This window comes from Coregonus clupeaformis, chromosome 9, assembly GCF_020615455.1.
Source record: "Coregonus clupeaformis isolate EN_2021a chromosome 9, ASM2061545v1, whole genome shotgun sequence".
Classification (NCBI taxonomy): domain Eukaryota; kingdom Metazoa; phylum Chordata; class Actinopteri; order Salmoniformes; family Salmonidae; genus Coregonus; species Coregonus clupeaformis.
Window position 1 is genome coordinate 32,862,718 of NC_059200.1, and position 21,900 is coordinate 32,884,617.

Genomic DNA, 21,900 nt, shown 5'->3' on the forward strand with positions numbered 1-21,900 from the left:
CTGTTTTTCCCTGTTAGTTCCCATCCCAGATCCCAGCCAGGGACGTTCCACAAACACTCCCAGAGGGATGAGGTCATTAAGTATAGGGTACGGGGGTCTCCCCCAGCCTGAGGATTGACATCATACTAAAACCTTCTCTGGAGACAGACACGCTGACCTAATACAAGACCGCAACCCATTAGTCTCAACTCTATTAAAGAATCTGAAGTAGAATCATAGCAAAATCACCAAATCATAACAATATAAATATCTTGTTTTCTCACTCTCTCATCTGTTTCTTGTTTGTTCTTTTAAATAACCGTCTGTGTTGTATTAGCTGTAGAGACGGTAGGCCTCTCTCTCCAAATGAGAGATGTTGTTAAAGGCTAAGGCATACAGCAGTAACTACGGACCAGCCAGCTCCAAATCCCTGTCAGAGTGTGGACAGTAATCCTGGGCCTAGGCTGCGGATCACAACAAGGCAGCTAACGGACTTTTATGGACAAATGTGATTGTTTTAACAAGCAGTCCCTCTGCCCTCTGTTCTATAGCCCCCCTCACTCCTCCCTCCTTATATCTGCCTGCTCTCATTAGGCCTGGCTAGTTTGCTACCAGCTGCAGTCATAGTGACACATAGAGATTTACCTAGTTACCTTGTGTGTAATGTATGTGCCTATATACAGGTAACTGCCAAAATAAAGGAAACACTTGATTAAATGAGGGATACAAATTATATTGAAAGCATGTGCTTCCCAATGACTGTATATATCATGGTTCCCAAACTGGCTGTGGTTGTATTTGTGTTTTCTGAGCCCCAAAATAAAAAAAATATAACATATCTTTTTTTATTGTTGGACAATAAAACACCAGCAAATCAGCTCCAAGTGATTTTAATTTTGGAAATCTGTTCCAAAGTATTCCCACGCATAATAGAGAGATACTGTATATGTGATCGTACAGTGCATTCGGAAAGTATTCAGACCCCTTGACTTTTTGCACATTTTGTTACTTTACAGCCTGATCTTTTTTTAAATCCCTTTATCAATAAACTCACAATACCCCATAATGACACAGCAAAAACAGGTTTTTAGACATTTTTGCAAATGTGATTTTAAAAAAATGAAATACCACATTTACATAAGTATTCAGGCCCTTTACTCAGTACTTTGTTGAAGCACCTTTGGCAGCGATTACAGCCTCGAGTCTTCTTGGGTATGACGCTACGAGCTTGGCACACCTGTATTTGGGGAGTTTCTCCCATTCTTCTCGGCAGATCCTCTCAAGCTCTGTCAGGTTGACTTGGGAGCGTCGCTGCACAGCTATTTTCAGGTCTCTCCAGAGAAGTTCAATCGGGTTCAAGTCTGGGCTCTGGCTGGACCACTCAAGGACATTTAGTCGTTGTCCTATTGGAAGGTGAACCTTCGCCCCATTCTGAGGTCCTGAGCACTCTGGAGCAGGTTTTCATCAAGGATCTCTCTGTACTTTGCTCCGTTAATCTTTCCCTCGATCCTGACTGGTCTCCCAGTCCCTGCCGCTGAAAAACATCACCACAGCATGATGCTGCCACCACCATGCTTCACCGTAGGGATGGTGCCAGGTTTCCTCCAGATGTGACGCTTGGAATTCAGGCCAAAGAGTTCAATCTTGGTTTCATCAGACCAGAAAATCTTGTTTCTCATGGTCTGAGAGTCCTTTAGGTGCCTTTTGGCAAACTCCAAGTGGGCTGTCATGTGCCTTTTTACTGAGGAGTGGCTTCCATCTGGCCACTCTACCATAAAGGCCTGATTGTTGGAGGGCTACAGAGATGGTTGTCCTTCTGGAAGGTTCTCCCATCTCCACAGAGGAACTCTGGAGCTCTGTCAGAGTGACCATCGGGTTCTTGGTCACCTCCCTGACCAAGGCCCTTCTCCCCCGATTGCTCAGTTTGGCCAGGCAGCCAGCTCTAGGAAGAGTCTTGGTGGTTCCAAACTTCTTCCATTTAAGAATGATGGAGGCCACTGTGTTCTTGGGGACCTTCAATAATGCATTTTTTGGTACCCTTCCGCAGATCTGTGCCTCGACACAATCCTGTCTTGGAGCGCTACGAAAAATTCCTTCGACCTCATGGCTTGGTTTTTGCTCTGACATGCATTGTCAACTGTGGGACCTTATATAGACAGGTGTGTGCCTTTCCAAATCATGTCCAATCAATAGAATTTACCACAGGTGGGACTCCAATCAAGTTGTAGAAACATCTGAAGGATGATCAATGGAAAAAGGATGAACCTGAGCTCAATTTCGAGTCTCATAGCAAAGGGTCTGAATACTTATGTAAATAAGGCATTTCTGTTTCTTATTTTTAATACATTTGCAAAAATAAAATAAAAAACTGCAAAAAGTGAAGGGGTCTGAATATTTCAGAATGCACTGAATACAAATGTAAGCAAGGTTTAAATGATTATGTTTTGCAAGGTTTGATATTATGTTTTAGTCAAGTATTATATCTGTTTGGGCATCTTGCGGCCAATTCGCAGTCTACAAATTATTTGTAATTATGTTCCGGGCCCCTGACCATCCACTTAAGAAAAAACCTAGCCTGAATCTAGTTGATAATCCCTGGTATATATGAATGGACAAAGCCATCAATCACGTGACACCATTCATTCCTATGTGAAGACTCAATAGCGCATTAAAGCCAAATGAAGTCGGTTTAGATGGCATCTCATGGAGACATAACATGCGCAGTTTGAGCTACTCCAGGAAGTGATGTTACAGGCTAGCTCAGTGCTGCCCCCTCTCATTGAGTAACTCAAATTGAAAGCCAACTGGGGTACTGCAGGCTGCCATTAGCAGCTGAATTATCCTTATAACTTCTTCTGTGTTACAAGGCCATACATCTGGTATATTAGAAGCAATTATTGGTACCATGATTGTCTTTTAAACATATTTTTCTTTACATTAAGTTTGACCACAACGTTTCCAATTTCTCCATTCATTGTAATGGGAATTCTGTTTTCTGTTAACAATGCCTGCGGTACCGTGGTTGGCCTTGAACTTCTGTGGCTTCAATGAGAGGGGGCAATCGTTCTCCCTTGGTGCTTCCACACAGGTGTGGTTCCTGAGTTAATTAAGCAATTGACATCCCATCATTCCCATCATGCTTAGGGTCATGTATAAAAATGCCCAGTTGCCCATTATTTTGGATACCATGGATAGAAGGAAAGGAGCACAAGGGGTTTAAAGGGTGTGTGTGTGTCTCAGTCACCAGATCTCAACCCAATTGTACACTTATGGGAGATTCTGGAGCGGCGCCTGAGACAGTGTTTTACACCTCCATCAGCAAAACACCAATTATGGAATTTCTCACAAAAGAATGGTGTCACATCCCACCAATAGAGTTCCAGACACTTGTAGAATATATGCCAAGGTGCATTGAAGCTGTTATGGCGGCTCGTGGTGGCCCAATACCCTTAAGACACTTTATGTTAGTGTTTCCTTTATTTTGGCAGTTACCTGTATGTTTCTTGTGAGTGCAGAGTGCAGAGTGCTATGTGTGTTGTCTTGTGTATGTCCACTGTTATGATAGATAGTGTGAAGACCCTTGAGGTTCATTGTAATCTGTTTTCAAGAATCAATTTCCCCCCTATTCCTGTCTATGCCATTTGGCCAAAGGGATGAGAGGGGAGGATGCACAGATTAGATTACTCTTCCATTTACCACAGTATGAACCCACCGGACAGACTCATACATAGGTAATCCCATGCGCACCCCAGGCGCAGATTTACTTTACCCACTACGTCAGTTCTGATTGTCCAGGACTCTCCACTTGATGCGGTGATGTCATATACGGCATCACCGATACCAGGGGGTGACATAGGGGCCAAAGCATTCTACACTGTCAATGTCACCAACCAGAACTCAAGTACCTGGGTGTTTGGGGAACCAGCAAGTAGACAATTATTCACATTGTTTAAGGAGTGCTTTTAGAGGGCCTGGTGTGTGTGTGAAGCTGAGCCAGAAACTGTAACCCAACGCTACACCTCTTCACACTGCTGCTTGTGGAACTGCTTTATCTCCAGATCAGTTTTTACGACTCATTTCCTGTCTGTGTGTGTGTGATAATGTGGTTTCCTACCTGTAGAGTGGTTACTATACATTGAGAGATTGCAGCCAGTGTAATCCCCAGTGCAGTGCTTTGATTTGCGGTTGATATCTCATCTCTTTAAGTGGTGTGTTTGCATCACCCCGCTCATGGCATCGCACTCTGTTTGGCAAACTGAGACACAGGAACGTAAAGGATATACTTGTGATTCAGGACCACCAAAAGAGTCATGAAACCACACTTGATCTCAGCAATGTAATACTCAACATATGCTTAGACAATCACTGCATAGTCTTTGATGTTTTAATAAAGATGTTGATGTCTGTTCTGGTTTCATTCATTCATTTGTATGCATTCATACAGTACCTGGGTGGAACTATGCTTATCAAGGTGTGTTGGATATCAGTTCTTCTTCCCTGTCAGTGGGCATACAATACTATGGTATCTTGCTTGGTCTCACACTCTCTTTGTCTCTTCCCGGAAAGAGAACCCAGGGCAGTTCTGAAAAGACAGAAGAGATTCACCTCTCCCATCCACCCTCCTTCACTCTCACCTCCCATCCTCCCTCGTATTGCCCTCGTCCTCCCCTCATCCTCCCCTCCACACCAAAGCTGATTCTCATCACTACAGCAGAACAGCCACAGGGATGATTGACAGACATAAGAAGGAAGTGTATGTGTTTACAAATGACCGTTGGAGTGTGTGTGTGTGTTCACAAGGTGAGTGTGCATGCAGTGTGTATGTGTGTGTGTGTTTTGGTCTGTGTGTTTGCATGCATTTTGGTATGTGCGTGCATTTGTATGTGTGTGTGTGTATGTGTGTGTGTGTGATTGCGTGCTGGCTTGCGGCTGGCTCTTTGCAGATAAGGCCTGGTCTTCCTGAAGCCCATCTGTGGCGGGGCAATACCCCAGCCCAGTAACACCAGCCAGCTCAGGGAGCTTCTCCACCCCTCAGGCACAAACCCAACATAATTAAAACAAGCAAAACAGCAAGCGTGCAGAGAACAGGGAACTGGGTAAACTGGCGGCCGTTCTCCACTCCATTTATTACCCTTCTGAATATTTACATTTACATTTTCGTCATTTAGCAGACGCTCTTATCCAGAGCGACTTACATATGTCTGCATGGTGTGTTTATTGTAATTCAAATTAAAGATGTATGATTTTGCCCTGCGGCTAGGTTGGTGGTTTGCTGTCTTTTTCACCATGGAGTTGTTTGTGTGTGGATGTGTTTGTGTGCATTCATTTGAAATGCTTGACTGAGCCCTCTCACCTGCCTTAGTAAACACCCCATAATTATGTTTTGTATTGTTTCATTATAGCGAGACTTAATTAGATCATTGTTCTCAGGAAGACAAGGCAATCTTTCTAGGTTATCTGTCCTGGTGGGTTTTCAGTGTTATCCATGGGACAGAGTAATGAGCCCTACTGGAAAAAGGAAATTCAGGAGTATTGTACCACTTGGCCATCTGTCCCTTCTCACTTCCCAAAGGCTTTGCTGATGAAATGGAGAGTATAGAGGTTATCGATCTTCCCATAGATCAGCCTCTTGTTTCCCTCTACCTGCAACCTAATGGGGGATGTGGGGTGCAATGGTCCTGTGTGTGTGTGCGTGCGTATGTGCCTGTGATTCAGGGTGAGGCTGACTGGAAGCAGCAGTTTGTCAATTGAGTGCCCTCTTTCAGTGACATTCCCAGCAGCATCTTGCCATCAAGGTCTGTGTCTAGAATTCTGTTGAGCCAGTGGAATTCCATACCTACTGCACTGAAGTCATAGCAAATACATAGTAAATGCCAGAGGAAGACAAAGAGCACACACATCCAACAGACATACAATGTGTGAGGTATTTATGTGGCTGACTCTTTGTGGTTTTAAGGAATCAGTAGGAGGGCAGCACTGTGACCCCTTTTTTTAAATAAAGTTGCTCTGAATAAGAGTGTCTGCTAAATGACTTAAATGTAAATGTTAATGCTCCTCCCCCCACAGTCTCTGTGCTACAGTACAGTAATTTACATGTACGTGATTTAGCAGAAGCTCTTATCCAGAGCGACATAAAAATTGGTGCATTCAACTTGTATGTGTTGCAGCTTCTCTAGTGTAGGTCTGTGAGTTGGGGCTCTGTATCTGCTCTACTGCATCATCTCCCCATTAAAGCATTATAAAACATTAACTCCCCAGTCAGGCCTACTTCAGGCCCTGTAAGTCAGCACTGTGAACCACTGTGCTCTCAGCCACACGAAAGAGCAGCCAAATCATATCCTCATGTTCCCAACAGGCAGTAAAACAGGTAATATACCACCCACAAATGGCTGCAGTTACTGGACAATATTACCCGTCCTCCTTCTCTCTCTCTCTCTCTCTCTCTCTCTCTCTCTCTCTCTCTCTCTCTCTCTCTCTCTCTCTCTCTCTCTCTCTCTCTCTCTCTCTCTCTCTCTCTCTCTCTCTCTCTCTCTCTCTCTCTCTCTCTCTCTCTCTTCACTGGTTGCCCTTTTCTTGTGGCAACAGGTCACAAATCTTGCTGATGTGATTGCACACTGTGGTATTTCACCCAATAGATATGGGAGTTTTTCAAAATGCGATTTGTTTTCAATTTTTTTGTGGGTCTGTGTAATCTGAGGGAAATATGTGTCTCTAATATAGTCATACATTTGGCAGGAAGTTAGGAAGTGCTGCTCAGTTTTCACCACATTTTGTGGGCAGTGTGCACATAGCCTGTCTTCTCTTGAGAGCCAGGTCTGCCTTCGGCGACCTTTCTCAATAGCAAGGCTATACTCACTGAATCTGTACATAGTGAAAGATTTCCTTAATTTTGGGTCAGTCACGGTGGTCAGGTATTCTGCCACTGTGTACTCTATTTTTAGGGCCAAATAGCATTCTAGTCTGCTCTGTTTTTTAAATAAATTATTTCCAATGTGGAAAGTAATTATCTTTTTGTTTTCTCATGATTTGGTTGGGTTTCTCTCTCTCTCTCTCCCTCTCTCTCTCTCTCTCTCTCTCTCTCTCTCTCTCTCTCTCTCTCTCTCTCTCTCTCTCTCTCTCTCTCTCTCTCTCTCTCTCTCTCTCTCTCTCTCTCTCTCTCTCTCTCTCTCTCTCTCTCTCTCTCTCTCTCAGAGTATCACACACAGACAAGCATAGTTAAGCAGTTATGCCAAAGTGGATCTGTTCAAATAGTAAGGGTAGCTACAGTAAAACCTGTAAAAATGTCCTTTGTTAGTCATAACAGGGAAGAAGATGAGTTAAATCTTGAGAGATGGTGGAACGGAATGATAGAAGGATGGAGGGATGGATGGAGGGAGGCAGTAACATTGAGCTCATTAAGGAGCCTTTGTCTCATATCCCCTGAGGGAGGGAGGGACTCAGGAGGCCAGGACACTGTGGAATGAGTGACAGGTAAACAGAGTAGGAGGAGACTGTGTGATTATTAGTGTTTGTATAGATGGAGGTATTGGCCCATATCTCCAGGGTTTCTGTAATGACTCCAGGGTTTCTGTAATGACAAGGAGAGGCTCTACTCACAAACACACAAAGATGCAGTTGCAGATGTCAACACTCTTTATCTGAGTGATCTGAAAAGTCATAGTCAATCGATCAATAATATAATAATACTTTTAGCAAAAAAGTTTATTTTCAATTTACAATCTGTAGAAACAATGAGAATAGAAGGGTTCAGAACTTTTGTGAAAGAGCACAGTTATAAAGATATGGCATATAGAAGCAAACCGGATGGACATCATGAAAATGATCGGAAAGGTTGAGGGTAGAGGAAGTTCAGGAGTCAAAACAAACAAAATAGAATTATTGTAAAATTGACTGTGTCCATAAAATGTATGTAGTATGTATAAGCTGGAAGTAGAGGCCTAAGCGTTGTTGTTCACTAGTTTACTCCAATTAGGGAAGGGGTGTATGTATATGTATATATATATATTTGCGAGAAAAAAACAACATATGGGGGATTGGAAGTGATGCAGACAATTACATTGATGGAAGTTACAATCTATCTGCAATATTAAACCCCCCCCAAAAAAAAAGAAGAAAAGAAAAAGAAACACTCTTCATCTGGAGAAAATAATTACTCAAGATTAAGACCAGGTGTTTTGGCTTACACCCATTTGAATTATCTACAATGTGCACGCACGCATGTATGCCCCCCCCACACACACACACACACACATGCTCCCACTCCACTGTCATAATTAATATTCTGAGAGAGCAAAGAGGGGGCTTTACCCCTTCATTCGGTAGGCTGCCTGCCTGCCCACTGCCTGCCTGCCTGCCCGCTGCCCAGCTCCAAATATGCCATCCTTTGCAGCTTTGCACCACTTACCCAGCAGAATGTTGATGTGTAATTCCTTAAAGAAATAGCCCCTGCCTGCTGCCTGATAGATATACTTTCTTTTACAAATAATTTATTAAGGAGGTGCTGAACACCATGGCAGAACATGGGAACACTTCAAAGCCTTGTTTAATAAAACATACACTGGACATAGCATCTTTCTCTTCTTCTCCCTCTCAGAGAGCGTTACTGTGCCGACAGCAGGATCAAAGACTTCTATCAAATAGAAGTTGATTAACAGCTAGACCCGGCCGCCTCAGCGCTTCACAGGAGTGAATAGCCCTGAATTCCTTCATCGGGTTGTAGAAGTTTCAAAGTAAACCTCGCTCTCTCTTCTATCTCTCCCTGTCTCTGAGCTTTATGCTTATCAACAGAGAGAGCGAGAGCCTTGGTAAATATCATAAAGCGTCCATATTGAAGATTAATAGCATTAGCATTTCCCCCCTTATAATCAGATTATAGCACAGAACATATAGATTTAGAAAAATGCTCACATCATACTCTCACAGCTATAAATATCATTTTGTTTTTGGCAGTTGAGGTTGAAGGGAAGAAGTGTTTACAAAGATATGCCAAAATAAGGCCTTTGTTTGTCAACTGTGCTTACTGCTATGTATTGCCTCCTGGGGCTCTGGGCCCTTTAACAATAGAGAAACATTGTGTCTGCCATATGACAATGTGTGTTAATTAGAATGTCAGACAGGATTACAATTGGTACAACCACCAGCACAGCTCGATATTGCAATGTCTAATTACTGTGCTGCTGCTGAAGTGAACAACTGCTGAGACTGATATGTACTGTACTGCTGGATGTGTGCATCACAGACTCAGTATGGCTTCCCGGGCTATTTATGCATACATGCATAGTCATTAGAGAGATTTATAGCTAGTATGGGTATGTTGTGTGTGAGAGAGATTGTGTGTGTGTGTTTGAGTGAATGAGTGAGTGAGTTTGTGAGGTAAATCCCTTTATCTCAGTTGGTGATTTGTTAATGTGTGTGTCTGTGTGTGTATGATTAATATGGTCTCCACATAGTTTCTATTTCCCCAGACTAATAAGCTACTCTTTCTGATGCATGCTTCCTCAGAGGGCTACAGTATTGTGTGTGTAAAAGGGGAGGGGTAGACCCAGCCCTATAGGCTGTAGTTAAGGCTCAGGGTGGATGAGGGTGAGGAATGCATTCATGTGACAGAGTGATGTTTGGATATTATTCTCTTGCAATATTTCAGTAACACTTTTACATTTCTCTGCACTGGGTAAATCCGGTCAGGGAAGGCTTCAACATACATGCAATGTAAATCTCATGTAATATATCCTATCTTCTCAGGATCTCGTCTGCGTCAGGATGACTCCCCTCCTCGGATCGTGGAGCACCCCTCTGACCTCATCGTGTCCAAGGGGGAGCCGGCCACCCTCAACTGCAAGGCGGAGGGGCGTCCCGCCCCCACGGTGGAGTGGTACAAGGACGGGGAGCGGGTGGAGACAGACCGGGACAACCCCCGTTCCCACCGCATGCTGCTGCCCAGCGGCTCCCTCTTCTTCCTGCGCATCGTCCACGGCCGACGCAGCAAGCCAGATGACGGCAGCTACGTGTGTGTGGCCCGTAACTACCTGGGCCAGGCCGTCAGCCACAACGCCTCGCTGGAAGTAGCCAGTAAGTAATGCTCTCTCTCTCTGGGTGGTGGTGGGTTAAAACCGCCTGGGAGCTGGGCTGGTGTATGACCTTAGTCTCAAGAGACTAAGTGGGCATTCTGAAGACATCTATTTGCTTTATTTCAAAGAATGTGCATGGAACATGTACATGTAAATGATGGATATCACTTCTTTATTACACGGTGGTCAGTGTTCTTAATAATTACAGAAAGCAGTCATTCATTAGATGTCTGAGCAGTGCTGTGGTGCCTGCCCGGTTGGGACGATCACTAAAAGGAGAATATCCAAGGTCACCAACCACAGCACCAAACCAGCCCAGTCAAGAGCCATGGACCAGAATAGACTGTGAAGTCATGGTCTCATGGTGATGACAAGTCTGGCCCTGCTCTCGCTCTCTCTCTCTAGCTCAGCTTTTGAAGAGCATCTAAGACGACTACAGCCCTGCCAGACAGATAATAGACAGATAATATAGAGACTGAGCTTTAAATGCCAAGGTTTTTACAAGGCTGCGTCTGAGCCTGCATACAGTTTACCTGAAGTCAGCTCAATGATGCTAATAACTCGACTGGCCCCTTACTGGAAATGTGGAACTATCTGCAGAGCATGGCAGCCTGTTTATTATTTTGATCATCGTTTATTTTCTAACCCCCCAGTGCATGGTCAACCAAGGTCAAATGCTAGCTTGCACTGTTGTGTATATATACAAAAATATGTGGACACCCTTCAAATTAGTGGATTCGGCTATTTCAGCCACACCCGTTGCTGACAGGTGTATAAAATCGAGCACACCACCATGCAATCTCCATAGACAAACATTGGCAGTAGAATGGCCATCCTGAAGAGCCCACCTTTCCAACAAGTCAGTTCGACAAATTTCTGCCCTGTTTCTGCCCTGCTGGAGCTGCCCCGGTCAACTGTAAGTGCTGTTTTGTGAAGTGGACATATCTAGGAGCAACAGTGGTTCAGCCGCGAAGTGGTAGGCCACACAAGCTCACAGAATGGGACTGCCGAGTGCTGAAGCGCATAGCTCGTAAAAATCGTCTGTACTCGGTTGCAACACTCACTACCTAGTTCCAAACTGCCTCTGGAAGCAACGTCAGCACAAGAACTGTTCGTCGGGAGCTTCGTGAAATGGGTTTCCATGGACGAGCAGCCGCACACAAGCCTAAGATTACCATGCACAATGCCAAGTGTCGACTGGAGTGGTGTAAAGTTCACCACCATTGGACTCTGGAGCAGTGAAAACGCGTTCTCTGGAGTGATGAATCACACTTCACAATCTGGTAGTCCGACGGACAAATCTGGGTTTGGCGGATGCCAGGAGAACGCTACCTTGCCCAATGCATAGTACCAACTGTAAAGTTTGGTGGAGGAGGAATAATGGTCTGGGGCTGTTTTTCATGGTTCGGGCTAGGCCCCTTAGTTCCAGTGAAGGGAAATCTTAACGCTACAGCATACAATGACACTCTAGACGATTCTGTGCTTCCAACTTTGTGGCAACAGTTTGGGGAAGGCCCTTTCCTGTTTCAGCATGACAACGCCCCCATGCACAAAGCGAGATCCATACAGAAATGGTTTGTCGAGATTGGTGTGGAAGAACTTGACTGGAGTGCACAGAGCCCTGACCTCAACCCCATTGAAAACCTTTGGGATGAATTGGAAGCTGACTGCGAGCCAGGCCTAATCGCCCAACATCAGTGCCCGACCTCACTAATGCTCTTGTGGCTAAATGGAAGCAAGTCCCCGCAGCAATGTTCCAAAATCTAGTGGAAAGCCTCCCCAGAAGAGTGGAGGCTGTTATAGCAGCAAAGGGGGGACCAACTCCATATTAATGCCCATGATTTTGGAATGAGATGTTCGACAAGCAGGTGTCCACATACTTTTGGTCATGTAGTCTATCTTCTGTCCATAGCAAATGTGAAATATGGTCTATCTAGCAGTTTTGGGGCTATAAAAGGATTTTCTATCCAGTTTGATCCTCTGTATTTGTCCCGCCCTTTGCTATCACTGAAACGGGCTTATTACCAACTCCATTTTGAACATTGAAATAACGGGGCCTGGTCTAGCTGTTGTTCAGTGTTTGGACGGGGCCTGGTCTAGCTGTTGTTCAGTGTTTCCAGACAGTGTAGTTTAGGACTTGTTTACACTTAGTTAGTTAATGCACCAGCTTGTTTCGTGGTAAGTCTGCCAGACCAATTGTACAAACTCTCTCAGAATTATCTTACAGGCTACTTTGCCTCTTATTCTTAACATGACCCAGGAACCAATGTTCTTTTGTGTAGCTGAACAAACACATTATACAGTCAATGTGTCACAGCCACGTGAAGACAAACAAGAAACTGGATGTCAGATAAGGTTCTCTGTTTTGTCTTGGGTGTTTAATTTAACCAGAATATGTTTCTCTCACACGCATCATGAACTCTCTCACACACGGGTGCTTATAAACACTCTTACCCAACACACAACCACACTCCTACTCACTCACATTCACACTACGTCTAATGTCCCAGCCCTCCTGTTTAGTAGAAGGAATGTGTTTTTCATCAAAACTAATTTAGCACAACCAGAGCTTAATGGAAACATCAGTGAATCCAATTACAAATTTACGCACATAATTGATTAATCTTTATACGACCGGACCGCACCGGTAAGGTGACCTGTTGTAGTTGCATGCAAACTTCCCTTATACACTGACCTACTTCTAGCTATCTGTATCCCTTGTCTTCTAGGTCTCTGCTCTCCCTTTGTCCCCCCGGGCCCTAGGCCCCTGCCCCCACCCCCTTCCCCACTCATATTCTCCCTAGCTTAGCCTCCACCTCTAACCTGAAGCCTTAAATAGAGCCTGCACCCTACTCTCTGTCTCTCTCTTCTAACCCTTTACCAAGTTCCAGTGAAAATACTTTGTTTACTTGCCAGACTATTTGCCTTTCATTAACTTTATTACAAGAAGCTGACCTTCCTTCTCTTCAGTCAGTCCCCTGATGTATTCAGCTCTCTGCTTACTGTGTGGTCCTCTCACAGTCAAGGGAAAAGGCTAGTGATCCCAGGAGAACACTCTCTCTCTCTCTCTCTCTCTCTCTCTCTCTCTCTCTCTCTCTCTCTCTCTCTCTCTCTCTCTCTCTCTCTCTCTCTCTCTCTCTCTCTCTCTCTCTCTCTCTCTCTCTCTCTCTCTCTTCCTTCTAATTATTCCTCCACCCATCCCTTTCTTACCATTTTATCTGTTATGTACAGTTGTGAAGACTACTCTTCTCAGAAGTGGGTATACTCAGTAGCAGGGTGAGGTAAATTAAGTTATGCTCACATGACGTGTCTCAGCATGTGTCCTGGGCCTCTCAGGGCTGACTGAGCACATCCTTGCTGTCCCAGAACCACCTCATATCCATAACCACGCAGTCTTCCACCACTTGAGTCGGTGTTTGAGACATAACAAATGTATAATTTCAATTCACACATGTCTGCTTCAGATCCCTGTAGTCAAATTAACTCAAAAAAGGTTGGTGAACTTTTACTATACGACCCACCTACCATCCATAACAGATGTGTCTATGTGTGTTTGTGTGTCTAGTAGTGCTCTAGGTTTCCTGTGAACCTAATAGGTGCCAGTGTATTTCTGCTGAGTCTGCCCAGTGTGAGCCTGTGGTGCTGCCCATTAGGCACGCTTTCACCCCATTGTACCCCAGTGAGGACTCTGTCCGCCTGCATGCCCAAAATACACATCAACCAATGCTTGGTGACTCTATAAGGACGGGGAGGGGTGGTGGAGGTGACAAAAGCACTGGTTCTGGCAGTAGGCAGGAAAGACAACAGGGAGAGAGGGAAGAGAGGGAACCACTGATAACAGAGGACAGCAGAGATAATGTGTTCCTCTACTTCCTGGTGACAGGAATTAACGACAGTGGGCATATCCTCACCTCACACTCTGGCCCTGCCACAGTCACACTGTGTATCCATCTATCACCCAGCTACAGTACTTCCTATGTCCACTCAACTGACTCACTCTAAGGAGATCTACTGTGCTGCCTAACACCAAACTTTTCTTTCTTTCTTTCTCTTTCTTTCTTTCTTTCTTTCTTTCTTTCTTTCTTTCTTTCTTTCTTTCTTTCTTTCTTTCTTTCTTTCTTTCTTTCTTTCTTTCTTTCTTTCTTTCTTTCTTTCTTTCTTTCTTTCTTTCTTTCTTTCTTTCTTTCTTTCTTTCTTTCTTTCTTTCTTTCTTTCTTTCTTTCTTTCTTTCTTTCTTTCTTCTCTCTGTCCTGACCTAGGGAGTTTATTTTGGGATGTTGAGGTTCAAAGTTGAGCTAGGACAGAGGGCCAGCTTGTAGAGGCTAAATTGACTTATGTCCTAATGATTCAACTCAAAGAGATCGCGCTGACGCATGGGTTGTCCATGGGTCATTCCGGGGTCCAGGGGTCACCAATATGTGGTGGAACAGAACAGCAGAACATGGGGGTTCAGAGGTGCTTTTGACCCCGACATGCTAACAGGCCTGTAAGACAATCAACATGTGTTCGCCTGATGTGGTGGTATTTATGTGTGTGAGTGTGTGTGTTTTTTGAATAGTACTGCAATCCTAGTCTCTGGTCCCTGATAGATTTTTGTAAAGCCCCTGTAGGTTAGGACAGACTGGCCCCTGGCTGTTTTATCTTACGAGGTGTGTGTGTGTGTGTTCCCTCTCTCCTGGCCAATACATCCGGTGATATGGCTGTCAGTCAGTGATCACTCCCCAAGTAGGGCTGTTACGGTGACCGTATTACCATCACACCGGCGGTCACGAGTCATGACTGCAGTCAAATTCCTAGTGACCGTTTAGTCACGGTAACTAGGCTTCTCCAAGCTCTGATTCTGCTGATGGACTTAGTAGCCTACCAAACTTGCTAACTGCCTGGTACTCAGCACTCTATTGTCCCTCTAATTACTCTGACATCAATGAACATGTTATCGAAAATCAAACACTTTATCAAAGCCCATGAGCTCATGTTGAGTAACATTTCTATAGGCTATGCAATTGCGTGATAATTTTTTTGGGATGGCCTCTATTAAAAAGAGGATCCCGTCAGCTTTCTATAGGCTAGGCCTACTATATTTGTTTCTCAACTTTCCTAATATTAAGCACATTGCTTCGCTTTACAACAGGAGTATAACGTCCTCCATTTGCTATTTAAGTGCATAGATGACATGTATTTTTTTCCCCTGCCTCTGTTCCGAGACAGGTGCATGATAATGGTCCATTATAAATCAAAACTTTTTTCACACATATATTATTTAATATATGTAAAGACAAGATTACATTAAGAATAGTCTGATGGATGACAATATTAGCCTATCACTTGTGAATTATATATTATCCCTTGCGACTTTTTCAAATCATAGTCGCACACCTCATGTAGCCTAGCCCATAGGCCTATATGTTTTGATAAGGTTTGTATCACAACTAAAGTGGCCAAATAACTTCTTAAAATGAAGCACATTTATCTTTACAACCGGTGTAGAGCCTAACTGGCATACATAGGCAGTGCGTGAGTTTCAAGTTTGGTGAAGATCATTTTCACCATAAATATGCACCTATATAATAAAGCAATACATGCATAATCACATTTGCAGTCACTTTTGAGAATGGTGTTTTCCCGCTAATTGATTGCATTTTGGAACATTTGCGCTTATAGCCTACTGCCGTGTGCGCATTGCTGCGCCTATAATGTGAATACATAGCCTAATAGTTTATCAAATTTCAAGCTAAATGTTTTGAGCTGTTGCATCACCCTCATTGCTTTTTTAAATGTGAGTGGTTGTATTAATTTAATAAACAATAAACAATAATCGAGAATTTCAACAAGAATTTTGCTACGGCTGGCCATGCTTTCCACCTGGCTACCACTACCCCGGCCACCAACTCTGCACCCTCCGCTGCAACTTGCCCATGCCCCCCCCCGCTTCTCCTTCACACAAATTCAGACAGCTGATGTTCTGAAAGAGCTGCAAAATCTGGACCCCTACAAATCAGCTGGGCTAGACATTTACATTACATTTACATTTTAGTCATTTAGCAGACGCTCTTATCCAGAGCGATTTACAGTTAGTGAATACATTTTTTATTTATTTTTTATACTGGCCCCCCATGGGAATCGAACCCACAACCCTGGCGTTGCAAACGCCATGCTCTATCAACTGAGCTACATCCCTGCCGGCCATTCCCTCCCCTACCCTGGACGACGCTGGGCCAATTGTGCGCCGCCCATGAGTCTCCCGGTCGCGGCCGGCTGCGACAGAGCCTGGATTTGAACCAGGATCTCTAGTGGCACAGTTAGCACTGCGATGCAGTGCTTTAGACCACTGCGCCACTCAGGAGACGCTGGACCCTTTCTGGACCCTAGACAATCTGGACCCTTTCTTTCTAAAACTAGCCGCAGAAATTGTCGCAACCCCTATTACTAGCCTGTTCAACCTCTCTTTCGTAGCGTCTGAGATCCCCAGAGATTGGAAAGCTGCCGCGGTCATCCCCCTCTTCAAAGGGGGTGACACTCTAGATCCAAACTGTTACAGACCTATATCCATCCTGCCCTGCCTTTCGAAAGTATTTGAAAGCCAAGTTAACAAACAGATCACCAACCATTTCGAATCCCACCGTACCTTCTCCGCTATGCAATCCGGTTTTCGAGCTGGTCATGGGTGCACTTCAGCCACGCTCAAGGTCCTAAACGATATTATAACCGCGATCGATAATAGACAGTACTGTGCAGCCGTCTTCATCGACCTAGCCAAGGCTTTCGACTCTGTCAACCACCGCATTCTTATTGGCAGACTAAATAGCCTTGGTTTCTCAAATGACTGCCTCGCCTGGTTCACCAACTACTTCTCAGATAGAGTTCAATGTGTGAAATCGGAGGGCCTGTTGTCTGGACCTATGGCAGTCTCTATGGGGATGCCACAGGGTTCAATTCTTGGGCCGACTCTTTTCTCTGTGTATATCAATGATGTCGCTCTTGCTGCTGGTGACTCTCAGATCCACCTCTACGCAGACGACACCATTTTGTATACATCTGGCCCTTCATTGGACACTGTGTTAACAAACCTCCAAACGAGCTTCAATGCCATACAACACTCCTTCAGTAGCCTCCAACTGCTCTTAAACACTAGTAAAACTAAATGCATGCTCTTCAATCGAACACTGCTGGCACCCGCCCACCCGACTAGAATCACCACTCTCGACGGGTCTGACCTAGAGTATGTGGACAACTACAAATACCTAGGTGTCTGGTTAGACTGTAAACTCTCCTTCCAGACTCACATTAAGAATCTCCAATCCAAAGTTAAATCTAGAATCGGCTTCCTATTTCGCAACAAAGCCTCCTTCACTCATGCTGCCAAACATGCCCTCGTAAAACTGACTATCCTACCGATCCTTGACTTCGGCGATGTCATTTACAAAATAGCCTCCAACACTCTACTCAGCAAATTGGATGTAGTCCTATCACAGTGCCATCCGTTTTGTCTCCAAAGCCCCATACACTACCCACCACTGTGACCTGTACGCTCTTGTTGGCTGGTCCTCACTACATGTTTGTCGTCAAACCCACTGGCTCCAGGCCATCTATAAATCACTGCTAGGCAAATCCCCGCCTTATCTTAGCTCATTGGTCACCATAGCAGCACCCACCCGTAGTCTGCGCTCCAGCAGGTATATCTCACTGGTCATTCCCAAAGCCAACACCTCCTTTGGCCGCCATTCCTTCCAATGACTGGAACGAATTGCAAAAATCTCTGAAGCTGGAGACTCTTATCTCCCTCACTAACTTTAAGCATCAGTTGTCAGAGCACCTTACCGATCACTGCACATGTACACAGCCCATCTGAAATTAGCCCACCCAACTACCTCATCCCTATATTGTTATTTATTTTGCTCTTTTGCACCCCAGTATCTCTATTTGCACATAATCTCTTGCACATCTAGCATTCCAGTGTTAATACTAATTGTAATTATTTTGCACTATAGCCTATTTATTGCCTTACCTCCATAACTTGCTACATTTGCACACACTGTATATATATATTCTGTTGTATTTTATGACCTTATGTTTTTTTTTACCCCATATGTAACTCTGTGTTGTTGTTTTTATCGCACTGCTTTGCTTTATCTTGGCCAGGTCGCAGTTGTAAATGAGAACTTGTTCTCAACTGGCTTACCTGGTTAAATAAAGGTGAAATAAAAATAAAATAAAATAAATAATTTGGGATCTATCGCATCCCACAAATGACCCAGACTATGTTTGGAATATTTATTTCTCTCATAGAATGACCAATAGAGACCAATAGAGTTGGTCAACTTTTGTACTATGGGGATAGTAGATTGACATAGGCTAGTGCTTTTGCTGTTCATTAGGCTTACCCATCTTGTTGGCTGATGAAAAGTAAATGTGGACAATTCTTCTAACATCTTCAATATTCGCCTCGTAATCCGATAAGAAGGATGCACGCAGTTGTGTTTTCACTTGTAGCCTACTTCAGAGCTGAGATTAATGTGAGAAGGACCTGATCACGTGACGGGCATTGGGACATTGTCAGTCACCTGTAGCTCAGTTGGTAGAGCATGGCGCTTGCAACGCCAGGGTTGTGGGTTCATTTCCCAGGGGGGGCCAGTATGAAAAATGTATGCACTCACTAACTGTAAGTCGCTCTGGATAAGAGCGTCTGCTAAATGACTAAAATGTAAAAATGTAAATAATAAGAATTTTGAATAATAAAGGAAATTATATATACAATTTAAATATATATATAATAAAGATGTATATACATTACCGGTCAAAAGTTTTAGAACAGCAACTCATCCAAGGGTTTTTCTTTATTTGTAATATTTTCTACATTGTAGAATAATAGTGAAGACATCAAAACTATGAAATAACACAAATGGAATCATGTAGTAACCAAAAAAGTGTTAAACAAATCAAAATATATTTTATATCTGAGATTCTTCAAATAGCGACCCTTTGCCTTGATGACAGCTTTGAACACTCTTGGCATTCTCTCAACCAGCTTCACCTGAAAAGATTTTCCAACAGTCTTGAAGGAGTTCCCATACATGCTGAGCGCTTGTTGGCTGCTTTTCCTTCACTCTGCGGTCCGACTCATCCCAAACCATCTAAATTCAGTTGAGGTAGGGGGATTGTCGCGGCCAGGTCATCTGATACAGCACTCCATCACTCTCCTTCTTGGTAAAATAGCCCTTAGACAACCAGGAGGTTTGTCCTGTTGAAAAACAAATGATAGTCCCACTAAGCCCAAACCAGATGGGATGGCGTATCGCTGCAGAATGCTGTGGTAGCCATGCTGGTTAAGTGTGCCTTGAATTCTAAATAAATCACACACAGTGTCATCAGCAAAGCCCCCCCCACACCATAACACTTCCTCCTCCATGCTTTACGGTGGGAACCACACATGCAGAGATCATCCGATCACCCACACCACGTCTCACAAAGACACGGCGGTTGGAACCAAAAATCTCCAATTTGGACTCCAGACCAAAGGACACATTTCCACCGGTCTAATGTCCATTGCTCGTGTTTCTTGGCCCAAGCAGGTCTCTTCTTCTTATTGATGTCCTTTAGTAGTGCTTTCTTTGCAGCAATTCGACCATGAAGGCGTGATTCACACAGTCCCCTCTGAACAGTTGATGTCTGTGACTTGAACTCTGTGAAGCATTTATTTGGGCTGCAATTTCTGAGGCTGGTAACTCTAATGAACTTATCCTCTGCAGCAAAGGTAACTCTGGGTCTTCCATTCCTGTGGCGGTCCTCATGAGAGCCAGTTTCATCATAGCGCTTGGTGGTTTTTGCGTCTGCACTTGAAAAAACTTTCAAAGTTCTTGAAATGTTCCAAATTGACTGACCTTCATGTCTTAAAATAATGATGGACTGTCATTTCTCTTTGCTTATTTGAACTGTTCTTGCCATAACATGGACTTGGTCTTTTACCAAATAGGCCTACCTTCTGTATACCCCCCCTACCTTATCACAACACAACTGATTGGCTGAAACGCATTAAGAAGGAAAGAAATTCCACAAATTAACTTTTAAGAAGGCACACCTGTTAATTGAAATGCATACCTGGTGACTACCTCACAAAAGTTCTGAACCCTTCTATTCTCATAGTTTCTACACATTGTAAATTAAAGATAAATATTTTTGCTAAGAGTATTATAATATTATTGATTAATAGACTATGAGTTTTCAGATCACCCAGTAGTGCTATTTGCAGAGTTAACTCCAGATAAATGTTGCAATTCTTCAACCATTCCTGAACCTGCAACCAAAACAAGCTACATACTGTAGTATGGACAGTGCCAAAACAAATGATCTAATGATTCTGTCTCGTCACAGCAAAATCTGCAGAGCTGGGATGGTGATATTCCCCATATAAATTGCCTTTGGAAAGAATTCAGACCCCTTGACTTTTTCCACATTTTGTTAAGTTTCAGCATTATTCTAAAATTGATTAAATAAAACATTTTCCTCAGCAATCTACACACAATACCCCATAATGACAAAGCGAAAACAGGTTCTTAGAAATGTTAAAACAGAAATACTTTATTTACATAAGTATTCAGACCCTTTGCTATGAGACTTGAAATTGAAAAGTTCTATCATAAAAGCCAAAATCTATTTGCAAAATTATTTTTATTTTTTAAAAATAATGGATTTATTGTCATGGTGTATGCTATATTAAATGGATTTATTAGACTTTTTTAAATGTAGATGTTCCAAAGGTCTGCATCAGTGGCTTGTAGGCTGTGCATGGAAGCCAGGAGAAGCTAAGCGTGATCATGTTAATTAACGTTCAATTACCGTGAGACAGTTATTTGCTTGACAATCACCAGCTGACAAAATGTAATGACTGCCACAGCCCTATCCCCAAGTGGTAGCTCAGACACAGAGCAGACAGAGAGGATGATGGGTAACTGGGATGAAAAGTGGAGGATGGAGGGAGATGTGAGCTGACCAGTGTTGATGTGTGTTGGTCAGAAGTTTGAACTGATCAGAGATAAAGCCTTTCATTGCTCTGGCCTTTTCCCCCATTTTCCACTGGCAGAATTTAGAGAGGGCAAAGTCACCGTCTTTTGATCACGTCTTCAAATGAGTCATGTTAATGTATGAGCTCATGGTGTGGATGAAAGAGGTCTCTGTAGAATAGCCAAGCGGGAGTGACTCTTTGTGTTAGTGCCTACTGCCTTCTCCTGCTGCTTTGTCTGTGTGTGCATTGTGTGGCTGTGTGAATGGAGACACTAACAGCATTGGAAATGTGTAAGCATGGTTAAAGCCAGACTATGAGAGAGAGAGATCCACAAAGAATTTGAAAACAAACCCAATTTTGATAAACTCCCTTATCTACTGGGTGAAATACCACAGTGTGCCATCACAGCAGCAAGATTTGTGACCTGTAGCCACAAGAAAATGGCAACCAGTGAAGAACAAACACCATTGTAAATAAAACCCATATTTATGTTTATTTATTTTCCCATTTGTACTTTAACTATTTGCACATTGTTACAACACTGTATATATACATAATATGACATTTGCAATGTCTTTATTCTTTTGGAACTTCTGAGTGTAATGTTTGCTTTTAATATTTCATGTTTATTTTACTTTTGTTTACTATCTACTTCACTTGCTTTGGCAATGTTAAGATACGTTTCCCATTCCAATAAAGCCCTTAAATTGGAATTGAGAGAGAGAGAGAGAGAGAGAGAGAAAGAGAGAGAGAGAGAGAGAGAGAGAGAGAGAGAGAGAGAGAGAGAGAGAGAGAGAGAGAGAGAGAGAGAGAGAGAGAGAGAGAGAGAGAGAGAGAGAGAGAGAGAGAGAGAGA

The 21,900-nt window shown here is 43.5% G+C and overlaps 1 protein-coding gene across 1 annotated transcript in view; it reads left to right on the forward strand.

Moving 5' to 3' along the window:
• Positions 1–21,900, forward strand: part of LOC121573770 (roundabout homolog 1-like) — a 233,209-nt gene that overhangs the window by 94,230 nt on the left and 117,079 nt on the right. Inside the window, exon 4 of the mRNA XM_041886014.2 lies at positions 9,721–10,047. Coding sequence (XP_041741948.2) covers positions 9,721–10,047 — 327 coding nt within the window. The remainder of the gene's footprint in view (positions 1–9,720; positions 10,048–21,900) is intronic.